Here is a 23,643-nt window from a genome sequence, read left to right on the forward strand (position 1 = left end):
ACAATGCCTAAGAGCAAAGAACTACTGCAACAACAACAACAGTTAAAAATAAAACCTGATGTGAACTGATGTCACCTTTGATCCTACTGGATATGCTGGTAGAAATTAAAAACAGGAAGGGTTATGGATTGGGCTACACACTTCCATAGTGTATGTGCCTTTTCAAATATTTTCAAGTATTCCTTCCATCCCTAGTCAGAGACTGACCCTTTAAAATGTAGAGGAATTTCACCCACTTATTTTGGCATTTGTCAGATGGTGGTATGCAGCAGTGCAAGTAAAGTTAAAGGATGCTGAAATTCACTCTTTCTGATGCAGTTCCATCACTTTGCATTTTAACTTCTGGCACCTTTCAGCCTATGCTATCTTGTTCCCTCCTTCAGCAGGCACTCCATTGTCAGTTGAGACAAATGCCCATTAAATTTACATAAGCCCAGTAAACGTGATCCCAGGGCACAAGGAAACAGTAGACAAACTAGTTCAGCAACAGTGAGCAGGTTCTTTGCCTTCCTCCATTTCACATATGGCACCTTTATTTCTCACAAATATTTTCTGAATTCTTTTTCAGCTCTAAGGGCTGATCCTATTCCTATGATTTTACATTAGTAGTAAGTTTAGTTCTTGCACTGAATGATTCTACAGCGTCACAACCTGCTCCTTATATAAAAGGGGAGCTCTCCTAAAACTGTTGTGGTGACTTTCAGAAGTCATCGAAAGAATAACACTATGGAGCAATTTCACAAGCTCATAATACTGCTACTTCAGTTTTAAGCTTTTGGACAATATACATCAGCAGAGCCAACAACACAATCTGTTCTGCAGCTGAATGACACCTCTTTGAAAAATCCAAAGGAAAAATTGCTTGGGAAAGTTATGCAGGTAATACAAAAGCAGGTTTGGTTCTGTATGATGACCAGATGGAATATTGTCTGGGAAGGAGATCAAAATCATATGATATCTTGGGAGGAGCAACCATAGTTCCCAGCATTCCTAACCGCTTATCATGTTTGAACCACTAAGTTCACACTCCTCAGTTGTTCCCACTTGTTTTTTTCTGCAAGTGTGAGCAGCTAAACAAACCACAGATCTTCTTTTCACAGTTTGTTTATTGCGACATGTAAACTAGTAACTCTGGCTTATCCTCATGAGATAAGCCAGACTTATAAGCCATGATTTGTTTTTAGCTGTTATGACGCAGACTTGTCTGGGGAGAGACAGGCCAAAATTCCTGGTTTACATGTCACAATAAAGGTCTGTGGTTTGTTCAACCATTCCTACTTGGAGGATGAGTGACCGTTTCCATCAGCAATGCTACCTCATTCATGATAATCTTTAGTGAGCTGGTTTATTATGCCATGCAAATGTGGCTAATGACTCACATCACCTGCATTTCAGAAATGTAAGTATGGAGTAAGATGTCTGCCAAACTGAAGTGTGTCAGAAATACAAGATACAGTATTCTTCAGAACAGTGGTTCTTAACCTATTATTTAACATGGGCCCCCTTTAAATATCTTTTGTATTCATGGACCTCACCCAGATACAACTCAATGATGATGATGATGATGATGCCACCTGAACTCTGAATTAATTACACCATCCATTAAACCTTCTCTCAGAGAGGTTGGGGTAGAAGAAAGACTTTTCTCCTGTTTTTTCCTGCCAGTCTGAAGCTCGAGCGGATTGAACAGCAACATGCAAGCCCAGCCAGCCAGCCAGCCAGTCTTTGCCTCCTGTCACGTGGCTGCTCTGCTGTGGGAAGGAGGTGGGCTTCAAGCCCTCATAGACCCCCTATGAGGACATCACAGCTCCCTGGGGGTACGTGGACCACAGGTTAAGAACCATTGCTTCAGAATATAAAACCAAATGTAGGTCCAGTGCAGCATCCTGTTTCCCAGAGTAGCAGGCATCTCTGGTCAGTCTACAAGCAAGAGCTGAGGACAATCCATTAATACAGGAATATCTGGGAATGGCTGAACACAGAGAAGCATAACAATTGCTAACTAACTAACTAACTAACTTAAAAAAAAAGATTCCTAGAAGCACAGAGTATGTCTCCTATATCTCATAAGCACAGAAGAAACACAATACAAATGGAACACTGTAGACCTGTCAAATTAAGGGTTTTAATCTTGTTTTTCTGGTACCTAATTTTGATTTTTCACTGGAGGATGATTCAGACATTCTCTTCCTGCTCACAGCATTAACACAGAGACTTGAGAATTTCCACAGAAAAGTCCTAGGAGTAGTTCTTACCACAGGTATTTTAATACAAAAATAGCTGTACTGTTCCAATTACTGACAATGGAAAATAACCTCATAATCAGATATGCATAGATGAGCCCAACCTTGCATTTCCTTTCACAAGGTACCTGTGAAATGTTCCTAATAAAGGTCAAATTTTATTGCTCTTATCTATAAATGCCCTTTCTCTTTTTTGCCATTGCAGGAAAAATGCATAACAAATAATGTGATGGCAATAATCCCTTTTGCAGCAGTAATTTCAGTGGGATTTATGAGCTAGGGTTTGGGATGCAACATTCTGTAGTGATTTAAACTGACTAGAGACTGCAGAATGTTTTTAAATTTGAAACATAAGGAATCACATACTTTTATCATCAGGAGGTCGTATGTATTCATTTAGTTTTTAATTACATGCTTGAGTTCAAGTTCAAGAAGTCTAGAAAAGCAAAAGGATTGCAATGAAATCCAATAATGAATTTAATCTTGTTCCTTTATAAAGGCAGTTATTTTTCTCTTTTCAGACCCAATGTAATTTGATGCAAGTTCTTGTAAACCACCAACATTCTGCATTCTTTCAGTAATTCTGAGCATGTACACTGCATAACTTCAGACAGCTAACCTGACAGTGCCAAGGGCTAAAAATGTACAAGTAATTACATTTGAAATGGGATCTGAAAGGAGGAGGAACTACTGCTCCAATTGTGAGCCTAACATAACCTGTAGTCTTCATTTATATGGGGACAACAATTCCATGAGTTCAAAGAAATGCTACAGAGACCATTAGCTTTATTTGAAAAACTGTGTTTTCAGAGGAGCATTCTGCATGTTTACCCTTGTGTTCAAATAATGGAACTCCTACACCCATTTGTTACTGTTGCTGTTTTAACTGCCTTTGAGTTGCCTTGTGGATGAGACATCTCCAAGACCCTCTTGTCCTCAACCACACTCTGCTCAAGTCCTGCAGGCTCAGGGCTGGGCCTCCTTGACTGAGTCCATCCATCTGATATGTGGTCTTCCTCACTTCCTACTGCTCTCCACCTTACCTAATATTATTGTCTTTTCTAGTGAGTCTTGCTTTCTTGTGATATGTATAAAGTATGACAGCCTCAGTTTGGTCATCTTGGCTTCCATGGAGAGTTCTGTCTTGGTCTGTTCTAGGACCAAATCGTTTGTCTTTTTGGCTATCTATGGTATCCTCAGCACACTTCTCCAGCACCACATTTTGAATGTGTTGATTTTCCTTATATCAGCTTTCTTCATTGTCCAGCTCTCCCATCCATACATGGTAAGGGGGAATAATATGGCTTGGATGAGCCTAACTTCATAGCAGGTTTCTGTATTATGAGTTTGATTTTACTTCTGCACATGAGCCACCCAGAATGCACCACTAATTCTGTTCTCTACAGCCAAGCACTCTGCTACAATCACAAGACAGGGACTCCAAACTCACGGATTTACTGTCAATTGTGGATGAGTGAATGAGGTGGAAAAAAATTGACAAGGCAAAACTGATATCTGGGAATGAAGCACAACACAGACCCAACAACGTAAAAAGGACAGGACACCACTCACTGTTGCTTAAAGCTTCCAGCTGAGGAACCCAAACACATAACCAGTGACCTACAACCCCATCCCAGACAATAACATTGCCTTTGCATAAGCACTCACTCGCTGGCAGTCCAAGCCTCAGCCTTAAACAATCACAAACCATGTAGCATGGATGGAAATACAAGAATGAGACCAAATCCAAAAGCAGATGCCAACTTTGTTTGCATATCTATTTTGGCATCACCGCTTACAGGCCCTAACAACATCGCCCACAGCATCAAAAGTACATTTCCTTGCTCATCTTCTAATATGATATATACTATCCTCTGCCAGCATTCTGCATAGGACAAAAGAACTGCCTCTATGCAAGAGAATAAATGGACACAAATATGACATTATGAATGGATATACGTGTCCCTATTTGTATTTTGTTTTATTGTAGTTTATTTTGTGTGACTATGTGTTTTATTGAATTTTTAGTATATGCAGAATTTTTATAAAAATTATTTTTTAAAAAAGGGAATGGCAATATTCCAAAATGGAATCAGAATACTTCAACCTCCCAGGAAACTCAGTCTCTGACCTGAAAGTAAGTATTGCTGAACAAAAGAATATGCAAGGAAGATTTAAAAGGGAGTCAAAAATTCCAACCTTTGATCAGGGATCTGAACAGAGATAATGACTTCAGAGAGAGAAAGAGAGAGAGAGAGTGAGAGAGAACATATATTCAATAGTGACACCACACTCTTAATATTTGATGATTTATCACTTTATACCAACATGATTCCACTGTTACTGAACTCATAAAATTCAGAAACAACAAAACTTCATGTGCAAAAGTTATTAGTCCCTCAATAATTTTGCTTTTAACCACTAATTTTACTTCTAACCAAAAACATTACCTTGTAATGGAACGTGCACCAATGGGAACATGCATTGTTCCATCATATGATCATTTATTTATGGGTAAACTACTTTCTATTTATCTGTTTAATTTATATCCTTGCTTTCCCATTGTACAGGATACAAAGCGGCTGAGAGCCATCTTAGGAAATGCAAATATAAACCACTTGTATGGTGGAGATACATTGATGATAACTTCACAGTATGGAAAAGCAACCGATAACATTTTAAATTCTTTATAAATTATATCAACTCTGTTTATTCTACAATTAAATTCACCTATAACACCACCCTGAAGATGGATATTTTTTCTGGACGATATTCTAACCATCAGGCAAAATAAGATGGTTACAGATCTGTTTGGAAACTACGTGATGCTCACATGTAATGGAAATGGAATTCTAGCCATCTTCAACATATGAAAAAACAGTATCATATAAAACAGTTTTAAACTCAGTGTTAAAATATTTTTCAATTATAATACTACATACTAATAAAGAAACCAGGACCTGCTCCAAATAGGATATCAATCTTTTCTTATTAAACACAACATTCATCAGGCTGTTACTTTCACTTGTACGGTTCCAGATCTCAGGGCCTGACCTTTCTTGTCCAGGTCTCAGGACAAAGGAAAGGAGTCTCAGTGCATGAGTGCTGTGTTGAAAACAAGGTGCGTACATGTCCATGTACATTTCTTTCATTATTGTTATTTGGATGGCCTAATTTGTGCAACCCATGCCAAATGGCATCACCAGGCGTTGTCCCTTGTAATATCACCCTTGCAGTAACACCAGGACCCACTCTGTGACAAGGGGGCATCCAAAGGGCTCGCATTTTGCCCCTAAAATCTTGGGGCCTTTAATGGTCCTGAGTTGGCAACCCTACGGACTACAGAATGTCACTTGTACAAAATAGAGGGAGTATGAAATGAAGAGACTTGCACTTTGTATAGTCGACTGCCAATTGTCATCTCCCAATTGCCACTCAGAAATTAAGGATAGCTAATTCACTAGGCCTTGCTAATGCTATTTATAAGCTCCTTATTGTTGCTTTCTATCAACCACCTACTCTAAAGAATCTGCTGGTGAGAGCTGCAATAAAAATGCCAACTGAAAATGCTGGATCACATCACTGTGCATCCAAGCATTGCATCCCTTGTGCATATCTGTGCAGAACATCTTTTAAAAGCAGAAGCACATGTAAAATAATTAAACAAAACATGATTTGCAATTCCACCAATATCATATATGTGACTGAATGCCAGTAGCCTGGATGCAGCACACAATATGTAGGAAGAATCACTGCTGATATGTAGATCAGATTCAGGAACCATAAGTAAGGAATCAGAAGCTGGAACAACTTGTTGCTAAGCACTGCCATTCTGACAGGCCCAGCCTTTACGTTACTGTATTTCTAACAGAAAAACACCATATCTAATCAAGCTTGAGAAAAGAGAAAACTTTTAGATATATAGACTTGATGCTCTTGACACTATATGGTCTTAATGAAAAGGACAACATACACTCCAGCACCATCCATTGAATGCCACTTTCAGACCTTAGCAATTCTGTCACTGCCACCATCACTAGATGCTATTTATCTCTCCCACTCCAAGGCAGAAGTTTAAAAAAAGTATATATATACACACACACACACACACACACACACACATCTGTTTTCATTATGTTTACTGAATTTTATTAAATCAACTTCATTTTTATAGTATCCTTTTGGGATCCAAGTGTTACCTGAGAACAGTGCTGTTGCTTTTTGTGCAAACCAGATAGATGGATAATTGATAGATGATAGATAGATAGATAAGATGGTTTTTATGTGTAAGTTCAGCGGTTGACAACTAGCCCTTTCTGTATCACATTTTAACCCGATCCTCTTCCTCAATGATGTAACAGCATTTCTATCTTCCCCCTGAATATTGTACTTCTGAGGTTTGTTGTTGTTGTTGTGTGCCTTCAAGTCATTTCAGACTTATGGCGACCCTAAGGTGAACCTATCATGGGGTTTTCTTGGCAAGATTTGTTCAGAGGAGATTTGCCATTGCCTTCCCCTGAAGCTGAGAGCATGTAACTTGGCCAAGGTCACCCAGTGGACTTCATGGCCAAGTGGGGAAATCAAACCCTTGTCTCCAGGGTCACTCAAACTGCTACACTGTGGACACAACTTTAATATCCCTTTGCACTACAACTGGTAGGAGACCTTTAAATGATACTAAAATCTAGGGAACCTAAAGTTAACATAAATGAATTGTTTAGTCCTAAGGTACTACAAGATTCATCCTATCCACCTCCTGGTGACTTTATTTTTATACTACAGTGTAATGTATTTCAGCAGGCAGCAAGAGAATCATCTAAAGATAATCATCAGGCAAGCCAAAATAATAAACTTGAACAGCTTGTTCCACAGGTGTTTTTTTTGTTTGTTTATTTTGGGGACTCCTTTGCTAACTGCAACATTAATTCTTTGATATGGTATCCAAAGAAAACATAATATAAAGAAGGAGAAAAGACCATCAATTTAAAGGTCTTCTACCAGTTGTACAGTATGCACAAAGGGGTGTTAAAGCTATGTAAAAGAATAACTAATCTCTGTTAAGATCTTGAATGTATATCCTAAATTCCATGAATATTCAATGCCTCAAAATCACCCACTTTGTTTTGAGTTACACCAATGCACCATCAAACACAAACCAACATCTCAGCTAACAGCAAAATCTAAAACATAAGACTGTAAATGGAGACTCCACAAGTTTTCTCCATGTTGACAACCAAATCTTTAATGCTATTTCAGTTAATTCAGTAGTCTAGTATGTCCAAACTACTTTCAAAAATCGACAAATAACAGAGAATTTGGACTGGGGGTGGGATTGCTATTTCATTTTAAAATATAGCATATTATAAGTTTAAATAATAAACTTGCACAAAAAGTTTAAATAATAAAGCATAAAAAACAATAAACTAAAAATGAAGTTTTTAAAAGTTCTGTAAATAGTGCTGATCAATACTGTAGAGGCAGTGGGATAAAGGGAGGCTGTTTCTGAAGTTACTTTAGACAGAGACATATTTTAATGTCTGAAGAGCACAAGAGGAAGAAGAAGGTGAGAAACAATAACTTTGGTTTTTGTTTTGCTCTTACACAGTCTCATTATAGCAGGGGTAGGCAACCTTTTTGAGCCAGGGGCCGGGTTGCTGTCCCTCAGACAACTGGGGGGCCGAAGCCAAAAAATAAATAATTAAATAATTTTTAAAGAATTTAAATAAATAAATAAATAAACTGGGACAAATGTAGGACAACATTTTCAAATGGTGGACACTTTTTTTAAAAAAGTGGAGGACACGCAAAAAAATTTGCTGATTTTAAAAAAAAATGTTAATATAAATGCATGTTTCTGAGGTGTCTATAGACAATTGCCCCCGCGTGCGAGAGGCCAAAGGCCCCGGCGGCAATCGGTGGCAGGACCGGGCTGGGGCCGGTCCCAAGGCCTCGCCGGGCCGCATCTGGCCCGCGGGCCGCAGGTTGCCTACCCCTGCATTATAGCATTTGTATGATAGTGGCCAACCTATTTCAGACTTTGTTTTCTCTCTTAGCTTGCTCTCAAAAACACAAGTGATCCAAAATTCTAATTTTATGTCATTTGTCTGCTGATTTTCCTTCAAGAATTTAGTTCTTTTCCGTGGCCCATTTTCTCCTGCCAAAATCCCCACAAGGTATGTTAAGATAAGAGTCTGTGACTAATCCAAGTTCATTCAGTAACTTTCATCAGAGAGTGAAGATCTCAACCTGGTCCTCCCCAGTTCTAACCCAATATTCTAACCACTAGACCACATTCGCTCTCAGCTTTACCATTATATAAATAAGTACCAGCACCTCTTCCCACAGACAACTTTATCTAGAATAAACAATACCCTAAAAGCACTAGAATCTGTCTGATCTTGGAAGCTAAGCAGTGTCAGCCCTGGTTAGTACTTGGGTGGGAAACTGCAAATGAATACCAGATGTTGCAGGCTATATTTCCGAGACAGGAACCGGCAAAACCATCTCTGAGTATTCCTTGCCTAAGCAAACCCTATTAAAATCCATGGGATTACTCTAAATTGACAAAATGACTTGAAGGCATATATACAAACACACAAAACTAAAACTCAGTAGGATGCTATCTTAGTTGATGCAGGAAAAAGGGGGAAGCAATGAGGTGCTGGAAAACAGAATGGTAGATATCATTCAGCTTGCCCTATATCTCTAAGTTAAGCTATCTTGCTGTTTTCAGGTGTGGGAAACAATAGCAATAGCAATAGCAAGTACATTTCTATACCACTTATCAGTGAACTAACACTCCCTAAGTGGTTTACAATCTGTAAGCCAATTGTCCCCAACAAGCTGGGTACTCATTTTACCAACCTATGAAAGGGAAGGCTGAGTGGATGCTGGAGCCCTGTCTCGGATCAAACTCAAAACCTTGTGGCTGCAGTACTGGCATTTAACCACTGTGCCACCAAGGCTCCAATGCTGCCCCACGCCCAGGACAGATGTCACATTCAGTGTGACTGTCCTTCGTATAGGCAACAGTTGCAGCCTTTATCACTGATTGTGCAGATACACAGATACAACTTCTTACCTTGCATCTAGCCAGAAATTTAAAACAAACAAACACACTAAAATAAATGCCAGTACTATCAGCCTAAATTGTGATCCGTCCAATTTTCTGCTCCTTCTTGCTGCTATTTGCCATCAAGTCAGCTTCAATTCAGGACAACCCTAGGAACAAGTGACCTCCATGAGCAACAATCCAGCTCAGGTCATGCAAATGTGGGGCCACTGCTTCCTTGAGTCATTTCATCTGTAATGTGGCCCTCCTCTTTTCCTAATGTCTTCTTCATGATGGCCATACTATCTCAATCAATACACAATGTGTGTGTGGAGAGGGAAAGTCTTAAAGAACGGAATGGGGAAATTATTTATCCAGAATGATTTGTGGTATTCCAGACACTGTTTTCCATGCCAACTAGCAATTCAACAAAAGCTCCACTTAAGTGTATGTCTAGAAATCTGTCTCTAAATGTGTTGCAAGGAAGCATTTAAAATTAAACAGGGTAGATTTAATAAGATTAACCCAGAAAGCATCCTATTTCTCAAAACAGACACTGAAAAATTCCATCCTGGTTGTTCTTCTGTAAATTCATTTGCTGATGAAAACTGCTACATAAATCTAGTTTTTTAAATAAAATAAAATAAAATAAAAACGTTCTAAAGAAATCAAAATGGGTTGCTGTACTGAAAGGAGATACAGCAGCATAAATTAAATTAATCACAATGCAACTAGGCCTAAAGCCATCATTACAACCCATCCATGACACACAGTCTAAAGGAGACAGGCAACCAAGACAAGGGCTAGCCACTGAATTGCCTTGCCAATTATGTCCATCTCTAGATCAGAAACCCTTATTCCACTCCAGGGTCAGGAGCAACCACTGTCATGAGAGGAAAAATAGAAGCAAGCACACAAGATCTGTATTGTCACACATGCTGGTTTGCCAGTTACCGTTTGTCTCATGCCTCTCTTATCTGTATGCATCTTATGAGTGATTTCTAGTCAATCCAGCTGCCTTTAATAGTTCTTGGATTGGCCTGTGTCCAGTTCTGGGAGACACTGGGAATTTTTTCTTGGTAGCACACTTGTCAATACCAAGGGCAACATGTACCAGCCAAGTATTAGGCTGCCAATTTACTCACTTGTTGTGGCACAATATCAACAATCAGGCCAGAATAAGCAAGATGGCAGAGCTAGCAAATTTGCATGGGCACTGCAAGAAGCCCAGAACTACATTAAGAACTACTACCAGGTGCTGTTCAGCAGCAGTCAGCCCTGCTCTGGCGTTTGAATAAGTATGCCGTTTTCTGGTGTCTGTCTTGGTGTTAGGCTTTGTTGCCCACTCAGGATTTTGTATGAATAATGCCTATACCTTTAAAAGTTGGAAAGATGTAAAGCTTTCAACAAGTGTGGTGTTTTGCATAATCAGGCTATGGTGAGGAGGGGACTAGCAGAATTTAGAAACAAATAAGACAATGGTACCCCATTGGTGTCACCCGGTGCAGTAACTGGTGGTGACCCTCCGCCACCACTGATCTCCTCCCATTTCACACCATACAGAATCCTTAGTAATGTTTTTTACAGTAATGTTACTCGTAAATCGTAATTCCCATAAACCACTGAATGTAATGCTAATGTAATATAAGCAACTAGCAAAAATAAAATTATACCTTCAAATTACAGTATCATACGCACAACCTAAATGTATTTACATATACACAGTGAATATTTGCTTAAGGTATGATGTTTTTTAAAGAAAATTTTAAAAGAATATTTTTTTTAAATTACAAAAAATTACAAAAAATTAAAAATTTGAAATTTTAGTTTTGAAAAATGTGGGGGCCTCTCCTTTCTCCTCCCATTGAGCTTCACCCCATTCCTACCATCTCTTAGCAGTTTAAATGGAAGCAGATGAATGCCACAGCCTGTTTCTGCCAAAAGGTAGATCCTTGAGCAGCAGTAGTGTCACTCTCCCTGTGGTGTCATCTGGTGCGATCCACATCCCTGCACCCCCCCCCAAGAGACATCACTGAAATACAAATCAGGTTTTAGAAACCAAATGCCCCCAGATACTTTTGCCCAAGTGCTCCTTTTCTGCCAGCAGTTCATATCCACTCTATTTCTGGGCCAATACTCCAATTTCACTTTTTCATCTGCCAGAAATATACATTATACATTAGTATACATTTGTTCTATAGACCACTATATTTTCACAGGCCTCTGCTTTCCTTGCCCATTTTCTCTGACGTCAGCCTTCTCTTGCCAGATTCTGCCCTCTGAGGTTAAACATTTTAATGTACTAGGAAACTCGTAATTGTATACATGCAACCTGTGCAGTTTGCAAGTTATTTTAAAAATTTATGAGGGATCTCTTAGAACAACTTTTATTTTCTATAAATCCACAAGACCAAAAGCCATACAGTCCCTTTCCAACTCTGCCAATTCACTCACTGGGTAAGTGTGTTGGTTTCATGCCAGAGGTAAAACAGTTGCACTCTGGAATCCAAAATTATAGACCTGTAAGATTTAAGTCAGAGATTTTCATGCCAAATCCTCTCCCTGCTTCAAACACCACATTTCCTGTGAACACCTTCCTCTTCCTGATCATCCCTGCTTTGAGAAAAATGCCTCATACAAAGCTGGAATGGAATGCCATCCCATGCCTAACAACCTCAGCAGCATTTGGCTCTTTTATTCTCACAATTCAGATTGCTTGTGAAAAGAAAAAGAAAAAAATGTCGACAATTATGCCCACATTCCCTGCAAAATAAAATAAATAGTGATTAACCAAAGAAGGAGACTAATAAATGTCTTTGGTCACATCCTCCTAGTACACTTGTCCCTCCACATTTGTGGCTTTGACTTTTGTGGCTTTGATTATTCACACGGATTTTATTAATATGACTGCTTTAGGAATATCTTGGTCCTCCAGTGAAAATCTATGGTCAGCTTTAACCAAAAGTCACACTGAAGGACATAGAGATTCCTAGAGAGAACACTCCACTAGGCATTTGTAGCTCCACCAGCCCAATTCTATGGTCAATGTCTGGCAGATGTTGACCACAGAGTTGCACTGGAGAACCTAGAGGTTCCTAGAAAGGTGTTCTCTCAGGGAAAAACGTAGTATTTTTGTTATTTGTGTTTTTTCTACATTCACTGGAGTCCTGTGCCCCTAACCCCAGCAAATGTGGAGGGACAAGTGTACAGAGAGATTTCATGGTTGTAATGACATGCTCTCTCTCATATGGTGGTGGGCAACCTATGGCACTACAGACCAGGTTTATTTGATTGCTAAGATAAGTCCAAAACACATTGCAGAAATAATCCAGTTTGAGACTACTTTAATTTTCCTGGCTCAGTGGGAATTGTAGTTTTTTGTGGCACCAAAGCTCTCTGATAGAGAAGGCTAAATATCTCACAAAATTACAGTTCCCAGGATTCCATAGCATTGAGCCAGAGCTGTTAAAGCAGTCTCGAACTGAATTGTTTCTGCAGTGTGTTTTGGACCTTTGTGGCCTAGGAAAAAACATATGAAGTAAACAATGCAACCTAGGGGGAAAAGTATAAAAAGATACAATGCAGACAGTTAGATGTATTAGAATGTGTGTACGTATCATTGAGAACCTGATGGCAACTTAGGTCTGGGCAAAACACTTCCTCAAATACAAATAAGATAAGGGATGAGAATGCTTGAGCTTCGAACAATGCTGGCAGATGTGGACATATGTGACCTATAATGACCTCCTAGCAGTTGAAATGGCTGATGCAATTAGAATGGGAGGCAGCCAAAGACTCCAATTAGTCTCCAAGAGTGATATAAAACAAATTATTATTATTATATCATTGCACCAAATGCATCTGAGGAAGTAGACTGAAGTTTATGAAAGCTCATGCTGCCAATTTCTTTCCTTCAGCTAGTCTCAAAGGTGCTACAAGTTCTCTCACCATATCTGTGTTTTGATTGGATACCATACACAGGGACTAGTCAGTATGTTTGTTCTGATTATATTGATTGTACAGCTGATAGCTTGGGTGAGGTCAAGGAGAGAATAAAAGAGCCAAGGTAGAGCAAACACATTGGACTGCTTTGCAGTTTGCACCAAAGCTGTTCATTATAACTGTGCTGTTCCCGATAACTAACAAACTGCCCTGACATACTGGTAAGAATCGTCTACACTTATATTTAAATAGCTATATGTCCTGTTATGATTGTAATGGATACTCATTAAGATGATTATGGATATACCAGATGCAGATCAGATGTAGCAGTGCTCAAGGATATTAACTCTTTGGATGCCTGTGTGTTCACAGATGCTATTTGGAGATGTGTAGTATAGAAGAGACCAAGTCGCAGTGTGTTGAAAAATATGATTTTATTCTTGCAAGTAGTCCAACGTGTTTCAACCTAGTAATATTGAATGGCCTACTTCATGCTAAAAGGTAAAAGAAAGAAGTCTTCCAGACCTCATGGAACACCATGGAAAGTATGAAAGAACATGATGAAGATGGATAAATATCTAAGTTATATTGTTTAAGATGCTGTGAAGGGAGGGGCTGGGCACGTGCCAACCAATCATAGCTCAGAGAATGCAGTAAAGAGGGGGCACAAAGAATAGGACAATCAGCCAGGGGGAGAACTGAATAGGATGTTGGGAGCTCTGAATGATTACATAGTTCAGGCATTGATGTGTGATCCACATGGTTATTAATAAACTTCTACTTTACTATTTTTCACAACTGTGTCTGGCTATTCCTGTTAAATTTTGATAGCACATCTATTCATGCTTACCACAGTGTGCCCACAGAACAACACCTCCACTAGCCCATACAGGGATCACCTAGAGGCCCAATTACCTGACCCAGAGAGGGATGTTGTAGGGCAAGGGGCAAAGTGAATGACAGGAGCCCAGAGGTTTGGAACAGTAGGACCAGCCTACAGAGGGCATCCATTACAGATAATAATGTTCCTCTATGTGATAACTATTAAAAAGTCTGTTAGAGATAAATATTCCAGACCTTATAAGTGTGCAACATCTTAATGGACATATGATGTAAATCAATGAAATGTACAATCTTTATAAACAATGTAATATATTGACATGTCTGTGTTTCTCCCTAAGCTGAATGTATATCTTTGTATATCTATGACTGCATATAATAAATAGCCTAAAAGATTACCAAGAGCCTGCTAATAATTCTGTGTAAGTATCCTGAGATTCCAACACTTAAGAATAGTTATGTGAAATGCTGATGTTAACTCAGCCTATCTGGTTTAACCACCATCACAATGTGAGTGCTCAGGTGGCCAGGAGGTGATAATGGAATCACAGAAAGAACCCAGATTAGCTGACAAGTGATAAGGACCATCAGTCCCTCCATTTAACAAAATAGTGATGGAGAACCACATCTGTTTCAATGGTCAATAGCCTGCATTGTCCATGGGCTGCATGTTCCAGTGGTCCATGGGCTACAAAGAGGATTTGTGTATAGCTCCTTAGAGATACTCCAAATTCTTTAACCCCCTAAGTTGGACTGCCAATATATTCTTTTTTATTGTTCATTCCTGGCTTTCTGCTTCTGAGTGTGGCCACTACAGCCAATGGCTCCGACTGCAGACACTCTGTTACCTGCTGTCAAAGGGGTCTGTGGTTTATGCCCTCTGAGCATAAATTTTTTGTCAGTTTCTCTGAAAAGGTTCTATGATTCAAGTTTGGAAGTCAGAGAATCGTTTAGCGTAATCTGTGATTCCTGCTCTCTGAGGGTTCACTTTAGAGCACTATTTTTTTCAAGTGAGCTTAAAAATAGGAAAAGAGAAGCTGTTTTCACTGGAGGAAGCAGAGTGAGTGAGTGGTTCCTAGAAGGATAGGCAAAGAAAAAACAAGAAGTAATAAAAAGGCAGCAAGTAAAAGTAATAAAAAGGTTGCAAGAAAAAAATTGGCATGTTGCTTGGTGTTATTTCATTTGAATAGAGTAGGTGGTGGAGGAGGGTTGAAAGCAAGGCAAAGCAACACAAAGGGATATGCAAAGTAGAATAAATAATATAAAATATGCACAGTCCCCTTGTCAAAAACACGCTGTAAAATACTATATAAGTGGCATAGTACATAGCTTCTTCATATTCACTGGAAATCATGTTCTTGCCTATGTGAGAGATATCTTAATGATCAGTGCTGCCTAAACAAAAGAAATAGGGCTGAGAAGCGGAAGCTGGCAAAGATTCATATATTGATTCCTTTGCTCTTAAGCTTTTGTTTGTTTTGTCCTAGAATAGACAAGTCAGGAGAAAGTACACTACCTGAAAGCTACTCATTATAGAAAAGGCAACAGGGAATTTCTCTCCCACAAAGACACTGCAGGGATTTAATAACAAAATTATTAAAGATGTTGCTTACTGACACCACAAATATTCACAATAAGATGATAAAATATGGAATCCTGCATGCGACAAATGGACTCCCTGGGATCTCTTACAAGGAATGGACCTAGTTATGTTGAGAAGTCCAGTAAGTAACAAAAATTCCCATAAAACAGAATGTAAAGAGATACTAGTTCTTATTCTCTCTTATTATGTCCCCATTCAGAACACACGTAACTGTTTTTACTGACTCGTACCTTAACACAGTTAAACAATCTGGCCATCTAACACAACAGCACAGAGGTGCATCTAATTCTTCTCTGCCCCCACTCTGCTCCCCACAAATGGTTGGGGTCTAAATATCCAAAGAACACAGGGCAACAGTACGTACAATACATTTCTATGTAGGTTGAAAAAATGAAAGAAAAAAAAATCATATTTGAAAACTGATTTGAAGATTTCCAGTGTAAAATTCAACAAGCTGTAAAGGGAATCTCTGAAAGGCACGTGAGTCTTAAGACACAAGTGCAAACTTACCTACACTAGTAGGAAATATGTCTTCGTTGTTGATTTGCACTTCAATCCAGTCCATCAAAAGGTTCATATACTGGGGTGCTGGCAATGCTGTAGGTTTCTTGTACTTGAGATCATCCTGCCACCGGTATTCATACTTTGGACCACCAGACATCACAGGACAGGTCCTTTCTGTGCAGAACTCACAGATAGTTCCATAGATCAGGTTGATCCTGTTGAAAAAGTCAACCACGTGGACAGCTACCCAATCATTTAGATCTTCTCCATTTGGTAGCTGCACCGCTGCTTTTAAGTCCACTCCAGAGTTCAGAGAGGCCTGAGCTCGTTTGTGGAGTTCAAACCTCTGCGTCCCAGGTTCAAATTTCCGTTTCGGACGGAACGTCTTGTCTTTATTAAAGACTTGCTTGAGTGCAATGGACATGTCTTGTAAGTTTTCAAAAACAAACAAAGAGGCACTGAAATGATGAAAAGTATATCCAAGAAGGAGGGAAGAGAAATGTCTGCAGAAGGTGTCCTTGGTCCACTAGCTCTTCCTGCTGGAAGTTTTCTTAGGAGACTTCATGTCCCTAAAGGTTCAGGGAGAGAAAAATCTACAAGTTAGTAATAAACTTGACACCCAACAATTTACTAGTGATTTTCTAAAATTATTTTGAAGTCTAGCGATTCTTACTTAACAGGTAGCTGAGACAATATATCCAGTCTAATGATCCCTTAGGCAGGCAGTCAACTTTCCTTTGTACATTTTGTTTTCAAAAGCTCTCCATTTAGAAAGCTAGGTACAGGTTGAGTATCCCTTATCTGGAGTACTTAAAAACAAACACCCCCCCTCCTAAAAAAAGAAAAGAAAAGAAAACTGAGCTACAACACAAGTAGTGTACTATGCACCTGAACTGTATTTGTGCGGCTAGAAAGAGATGTGGCTGAAGATTGACCCAGGGAATCCAAGCCTCCTGACATTTCACAGATCCACAGATATGTCAAAAGAGGCAGCATGCAAGAAAAAACAGGGAAAGGGAAGGGAGAGGATGCTGTTGCTTTCCAATACTATTCACCTCGAGATTCAAGGAATCAGCTATGTTATGCTGCCTCCTCTCAGATGGGCTACATTTATAATTATATGAAGATAATAATAATCCAAGAATTATATATTTTTGCTATTGGAGCTTGATGTGGTAGACTGAGTACATATCATGCCATCTGTCTGTCTGTCTGTCTGTCTGTCTGTCTGTCTGTCTGTCTGTCTGTCTGTCCGTCCGTCCGTCCATCCATCCATCCATCCATCCATCCATCCATCCATCCAAATAGTTCTGGTTCTCCTATTCAGGCCTGTCTACCTAGATTCACCGACGAAGCAGGAGTTCCAGCACACTGTCTATCCTCTTCTGAATCAGTACAGTACAGATTTATTTCTGATGTTGGAAAAGTAATGCCACCGACATTTAATGGGCTCTTAGAAAATTGTGTGCAGGAGGGAGCAAGAAAGAGGTATCACTGAAGCTTGAAGAGTTGCCTTCCTCAGTATAAACCACTGAAACCTTGGGGAGAAGTTGCTTTCCACATAGGGTTGCCATAACTGTCAACCTCCAAACCGGGACAAATGGGAAAAAATGTAGGACAATGTAGGACAAAATTTAGCCCCAAATGTAGGACATATTTTTAAAATGGAGGACACACAAGAAAATTTAATGATTTAAAAAAGTATTGATATAAACACATGTTTCTTAGGCATGCTCAAAATGGAGGACATTTTGGCATTATTCCTTGACAGATGGCAGAAATGTACTTCCCTTTCTGGCCACCCCCCCCCCCCAATTCTAAAACACACACAACAGCACAAGTCCAGGCATCCTTAGCATTTGAGCCGAGGTAGACAGGCAGCCCCTTGAGCTGGCAAACTACATGTTCCAAGCCTCCTTAGCAATTCCCCTCTTCCTCCTTCTCCTTGCGGTGGCGGCAACCAGCTCAACCCGGAGCAAAAAGCAAAAACGGGGCAGGACCGTGCCAACTGGCCAAAAATCGGGTTTGTCATGCCCCCAGGCGGGTTATGGCAACCCTATTTCCACATCCCACGATGTGGCTGCAAGGGATTTCTCAGTAACTGTGACCAAGGCTCAGGAACATTCTAGCTAGACAAGTTCCCCTAAAAATCAAGTCAAATCAAGGAGAAGAAAGTTGTTTGCTTTCTGTTTTGATTCTTTTGTTTTGTCTTTTCCCCTACCCCTTTCAGCTGTTTGGAACATCTTGTCTGATGATAAGATCTGGAAACCTTGAAAGAATGAAGGCGTGGCCAAATAAGGATATTAATCTGAGATGGATTTTTGGAATGTTCTCAGAGTCCACTTATACTCCTTTTTGATAGCCTTCCAGTAGAGGCTGAAGATTTACTTATTTATTTAATTAGAGATTTGTTGGACTTCTTCAAATTATCTGTCTCTCATGCTTTGACTGATAGGTTAATTGCTGCTCATTTTGTCTCTTTTTTATTTATTTATTTTTAAAAATCTGATCACTTTCTATGTTTTGATGTGGTTTTAATACTGTATTTTGCTATACAGTGGGCCCTTGACATCCACTGGTCTTTGGTTCCAGGTCCAGGACCAGCCAGGGAATACCAAAACCCATGGATGATCAAGTCCCATTATAAAATGGCTTTTCCAGATATATATAAATATATGTATATTCAAGCTGTGGATGGTTGAATCCATGGACAGAGAAAGAGAACTGTATTGTATTTAAAACTGTTGTTAGCTTTGGAGGGGGTTAGTGCAGACAGAGAGGGTATCAATATAGGTAATAAATAGATAAAGCCATTTTTTTCTTGTTCTTTGTCTACCTTGTGGAAAGCTTCACTAACATAGCAGGGCACTCCTCTGCTTTCAAACTTTCTAGCAGTAGCTTTCAAACAAAAAAGCTTGTCCAGACTGAGTTTGTTTGCCAATAAAGTCCTCCATCATTGTCATAGAAGTATTGCATGTGGCAGGAGAGAAGGTTAGTTTGTCTTGTTGGCATAGAACTAGAGAACAGAATCACAGAAAGGCCCACAAGGGCCATTTAGTCTAACCCCCTGCCATGCATGACTCAACTCAAGATAAAAACAGAGGAAAGCACATACAGATTAAAACAAATAATAAGTTATAGTGGCAGAATTACAGTTGTCCTTCCGTTTGTGCGGACTTTGAATCTGTGTCCCTCGCTTACTTGAGGGGGGCAAACAGAGGAACTTAAAATGGGGAGCACGCCACCATTCAATAGGGCTTGAATACCAGCAGATTTCTGTTTTTCTGGAGGGGTTCGGAACGGATCCCCTGCAAAAACAGAGTAGCGACTGTATACTATAGTGAAGAACTCTTCGGGTTTTGTTTTTTTTAAATTAAAGGCATGTTTTAAAATGTGCAAAACATGTTAAAAGCCACTTTCTCAGTAGTCAGTCAGCTACTGAACAAAAAGGATTTGCTTGCCAGTAGAAGATCAATAGGGAGTGGCCAGCCTAGCTTCCCTTAGAAGGAAACTCCAGAGCTTGGGAGTAGGCAGTCAGAAGACACTCTCTCACATCTCCACCAAATGTGCCTGTAAGGGTGGCAGGACTGAAAGATACTGGACAGGACATAGGTTAGTAGGCAGACACATTGGGTGTAATCATTTGTTTTGGGGTTATTAACTGCTATCAAGTTGACATTGGTTCATGGGGACCTATGAATGAGAGACTTCTATGGCCCAAAACAGATGGGCAAAAAGCAGTGCCTTTGGGCTGGTCTGGGGCGTGGTGTGCAGATGACAAACCTGGTTGCAAAAGGAACAGGGGGAAAAAACTCCTTGCTGTCATTCCATTCCACACCATGGCAGTGGCTGGCCTTTGGACCACGGTGTCCAGTTGCTGCGGTCCCGCACTGATTGGGATTCACTCCCAGCTGGAGTGCCCAGAGGCTGCTCCAAGTTGTTCATCTGCTTGAGCCCTAAGTCACCCTATCATTATGAATCCTGCCCAGATCTTGCAGACTAAGGATACTGGATCTATCCATCCAGAATGTGTCCCCCCCCCCCCCCGAAGCCTTCTATCTTTTTCATGGTAAAAGACATTCTAAAGGGGTTTACCATGACTCCTTCTGCAAATATTCACAATTATTATCTATGGTGCCACTGCCATTGTCTCCGAGACATCAGCTACCAGTGTCAGCTCTCATTACTGCTGCCACCCAGTAGCTGTTTGACACATTTAGCCTGGCTCCTCAGCAAAAGCCTGACATGGGAGACCCTACTAGTAGCACTGATGCCATCAGCATAGCCTCTTGCCTCACAGGAGCATACAATCCCACCATCATGGGAAAGCAATGCCATGGTGAGGGCGTAAATCATCACTCTGCATAAATTCAAGGAGAGCAACTGTGTCTTTTAGGCAAGGAATGGCAGCAATAAACAAGCTTTATTTCAAGGGGGAAAACTTGGTTACTGTTGCTGATCTTGGCTCCTGTTACTGATCTTCTCATTGAAGAACCCTTTGAAAGCTGCTCAAATGGAAAATTCTTGACCTCTTTCATCAAAGGATCAGTCTGCTCTTTACTGCCCACAAACCACAAAGGATATAAGTAAACCTAGAGCTGTGAAAATGGCAAATGAAAACTGGTTAGAAAAATAGCCTCTTAACCTCTCTCTTGTGTTTTCTTCCCCTTCAGTGCACACAAAAAGATTTTTAAAAACACACAAGAGAGAAATATCATCTGACTTTCATGGGATTCTGTGGTCAACCAACCCTGTGAGATCATCCCCTGGTTTTTCTGCTGTGATATTCTACTCCCCACCCCCCACCCCCAACAGACACAACACTTTCCTTTGAAAACGCAATGCTTATCTTTCCCTCCTCACCATGTAAATTGTGGATACAAAAATTCTAATTACTGTTTCCCTGACAGTTCACTGAACTTGGGAAACTTGCATGACTGGGAGCCAAATTCCACACATGCTGCAATCAATGGGCTCAATACAAGAAGAGAAAGAAAATACAGCAGTGATTTTGTGCATTGGTAGTCAATTGAGCAACAAATCCGTATATTTGGGGTCAGCCATTTATCCACCTCCTGGCACAGGGACACAGATTTATCACTCCCTGCTCCCACCACTCATTGGCTGGGCAGTTTCTTGGGCAAGAGAAAGGAACAGTGAGCACTGGTACACAGCAGAGTGGAAGAAGATGCCTTGAACAGTAGCTCAAGAACAAACTATAATTTAGTTATTAGTCAAAAGGTCCAATCCAATGCCCACTGCAACTAAATGATGTATCCAACTCCACTGAAATTAAGAGTGCAAAGACAGCATGTTGCATGCATCTGAGGTCATACCCTTAACAAGAAACCAGTGACAATGCTCACAAACCATATAATCAATACGAATCCAATTATTAATGTTACTGTTTATTCTTTCTAATGTAAATTAGCCATTATGTGTTCCTTTATGTTACACCTTCACTACTGAGGCCTTTCATACACTAGGTACAATGGGAAACTATGATCTTCATTATACTGCATGGGGGGAAACACTTTTTAAAATGATGCAGAGTTAACTGAAATTTACAATAACATTTTTGAACAATACAAAGAACGTAACAGTCAAATAAATTAAAGTGTTGGAAGAACATGAGGAGATCACCTAAAATGTTTTGACATTTTAATAAACCTCATTATATTTAACTTGAATATTACTATAACCAATAACAGTATCTTAAAACATAAAATATGTTATAGTCAATTAACAATAAAAATCAATTAGTTACTAAGAACATCATACTGTATGTTATTAGTACTGTGTATGAAATATAATATAGTGCACCCTTCTTTTACATGGTGTGTGTGTGTGTGTGTGTGTGTGTGTCCGGAACAGGAAAAAAGATTCCACCTCAACATTAGGAGGAACTTCCTGACAGTGAGGGCTGTTCGACAGTGGAACACACTCCCTTGGAGTGTAGTGGAATCTCCTTCCTTGGAGGTCTTTAAGCAGAGGCTGGATGGCCATCTGTCGGGGATGCTTTGATTTGGATTTCCTGCATGGCAGGGGGTTGGACTGGATGGCCCTTGTGGTCTCTTCCAGCTCTGTGATTCTATGATTCTATGACTTTTTTAGTTTAACATACTGTGTTAAGTGCTTCCATATCCACTCAAGTTCCAACATCCTAAGAAATGGCACTGCTAAGAGATATAGTGTAGTAACTTATATTTTGGGTAGTTTCAGTTTCAACACTACCTTGGAGTTGGATGGCTTTCAGTAGTGCTGGTCCTACATTCCAGATTTATCTGTTCACAAGGCATGCAATATATGCAACTGAAGTTATTCTACAATTGCAAGTACCATTACACATTTCAAACACATGTTTAAATCTCACTTGCTATTATATAAATGTCTATCTGAATTAAACTGTACCATTGTTGAAATAGTTTTGGATACCACTATTCCCATATAAATAAGGAGTTCCAGACACCAATTAAATTGCCATGCAGAAAACAGGTCCCTAGTGGCATCTAAACCCAAGGATGTGAGATTTGTTCAAACTACAGTAATGATCAGTCCTATATGTAGCTGAATTTGTGAATCAAGCAAAGAATTGTTTTGATCAGAATTAGGATTAGTGTATCATTTCCCTATAATGCCAATATGGATTGCCTCTCCCAAATTAAAACCTTGACCATATTGGAATTTGTAATGACAAGAGGCCAATGAGTCCAGAAATAAATAATAAAGAAAGAGAGAAAGTGGATATTTTTGCTGAGTAGCAACAACTGTGAGAACATATGTTATTCAGAGGAAAACAATGGCAAACTCCCTCTGAACAAATCTTGCCAAGAAAGGCCTTTGGGTTGCCATAAGTTAGAAACAACTTAAAGGCACACAACAATTGCAAGAACATGCAATTTGTATGTTCACAGGTCTTAGGCATGATATGGTGTTTATCTCTAATATATCCTTAGCATTTAGTGACAAAACTAGTGCTAGCTCTCTATTCTTCCTGGCTTTGTGAAGCATTAAAATATAAGCTTCTTTGAGAGATTCATGAAAGAGAAAACCCATCTCTGTCTCGAGGAGCTTACAGGTTGACATATCGGATATAGTTTATGTCAGTTGGACGCAAACCTGTCCAGTCCCAGGGATTAGCCACTTTTCTTGCTTTCTACTGTTACTGTACTTCTGTTTCTTTTAATAGTAGGGGTGCACTGCAGGTAAGAGGCTGCTTGACTTTGATTCCACTTTGCAAGAGTTACCTTGGGCTGAGCAGAAAGGATCAGCTTTATCTCTGAATTATTTGTATAGAATAAATCCTGTTGTGTGACTTTCCTTCCAAGGATTAAGATGACCAACTAGTTACAAGATCTTTTTCCAAAGCCTATGGTAGTATCTTTGACAATACCAAAGCTTGATGAGTTGATATTCTCTTATGAAAATATGACTGAATGGCTCTTATTGGAATACTTATA

General features: G+C 39.7%; 1 protein-coding gene across 2 annotated transcripts in view; it reads right to left on the minus strand.

Annotated features, from left to right (window-relative positions):
* The window catches only part of MOB3B (MOB kinase activator 3B), a 99,021-nt gene that overhangs the window by 48,233 nt on the left and 27,145 nt on the right, over positions 1–23,643 (minus strand). For both annotated transcript variants that reach the window (XM_089488150.1, XM_089488142.1), the window contains one exon: positions 16,190–16,752. In XM_089488150.1, the coding sequence (XP_089344276.1) occupies positions 16,190–16,607 (418 nt within the window). In that variant the 5' untranslated portion in view covers positions 16,608–16,752. The remainder of the gene's footprint in view (positions 1–16,189; positions 16,753–23,643) is intronic.

This window comes from Sceloporus occidentalis, unplaced genomic scaffold, assembly GCF_023333645.1.
Source record: "Sceloporus occidentalis isolate IW3139 unplaced genomic scaffold, rSceOcc1.0.p SCAF_1, whole genome shotgun sequence".
Lineage (NCBI taxonomy): Eukaryota > Metazoa > Chordata > Lepidosauria > Squamata > Phrynosomatidae > Sceloporus > Sceloporus occidentalis.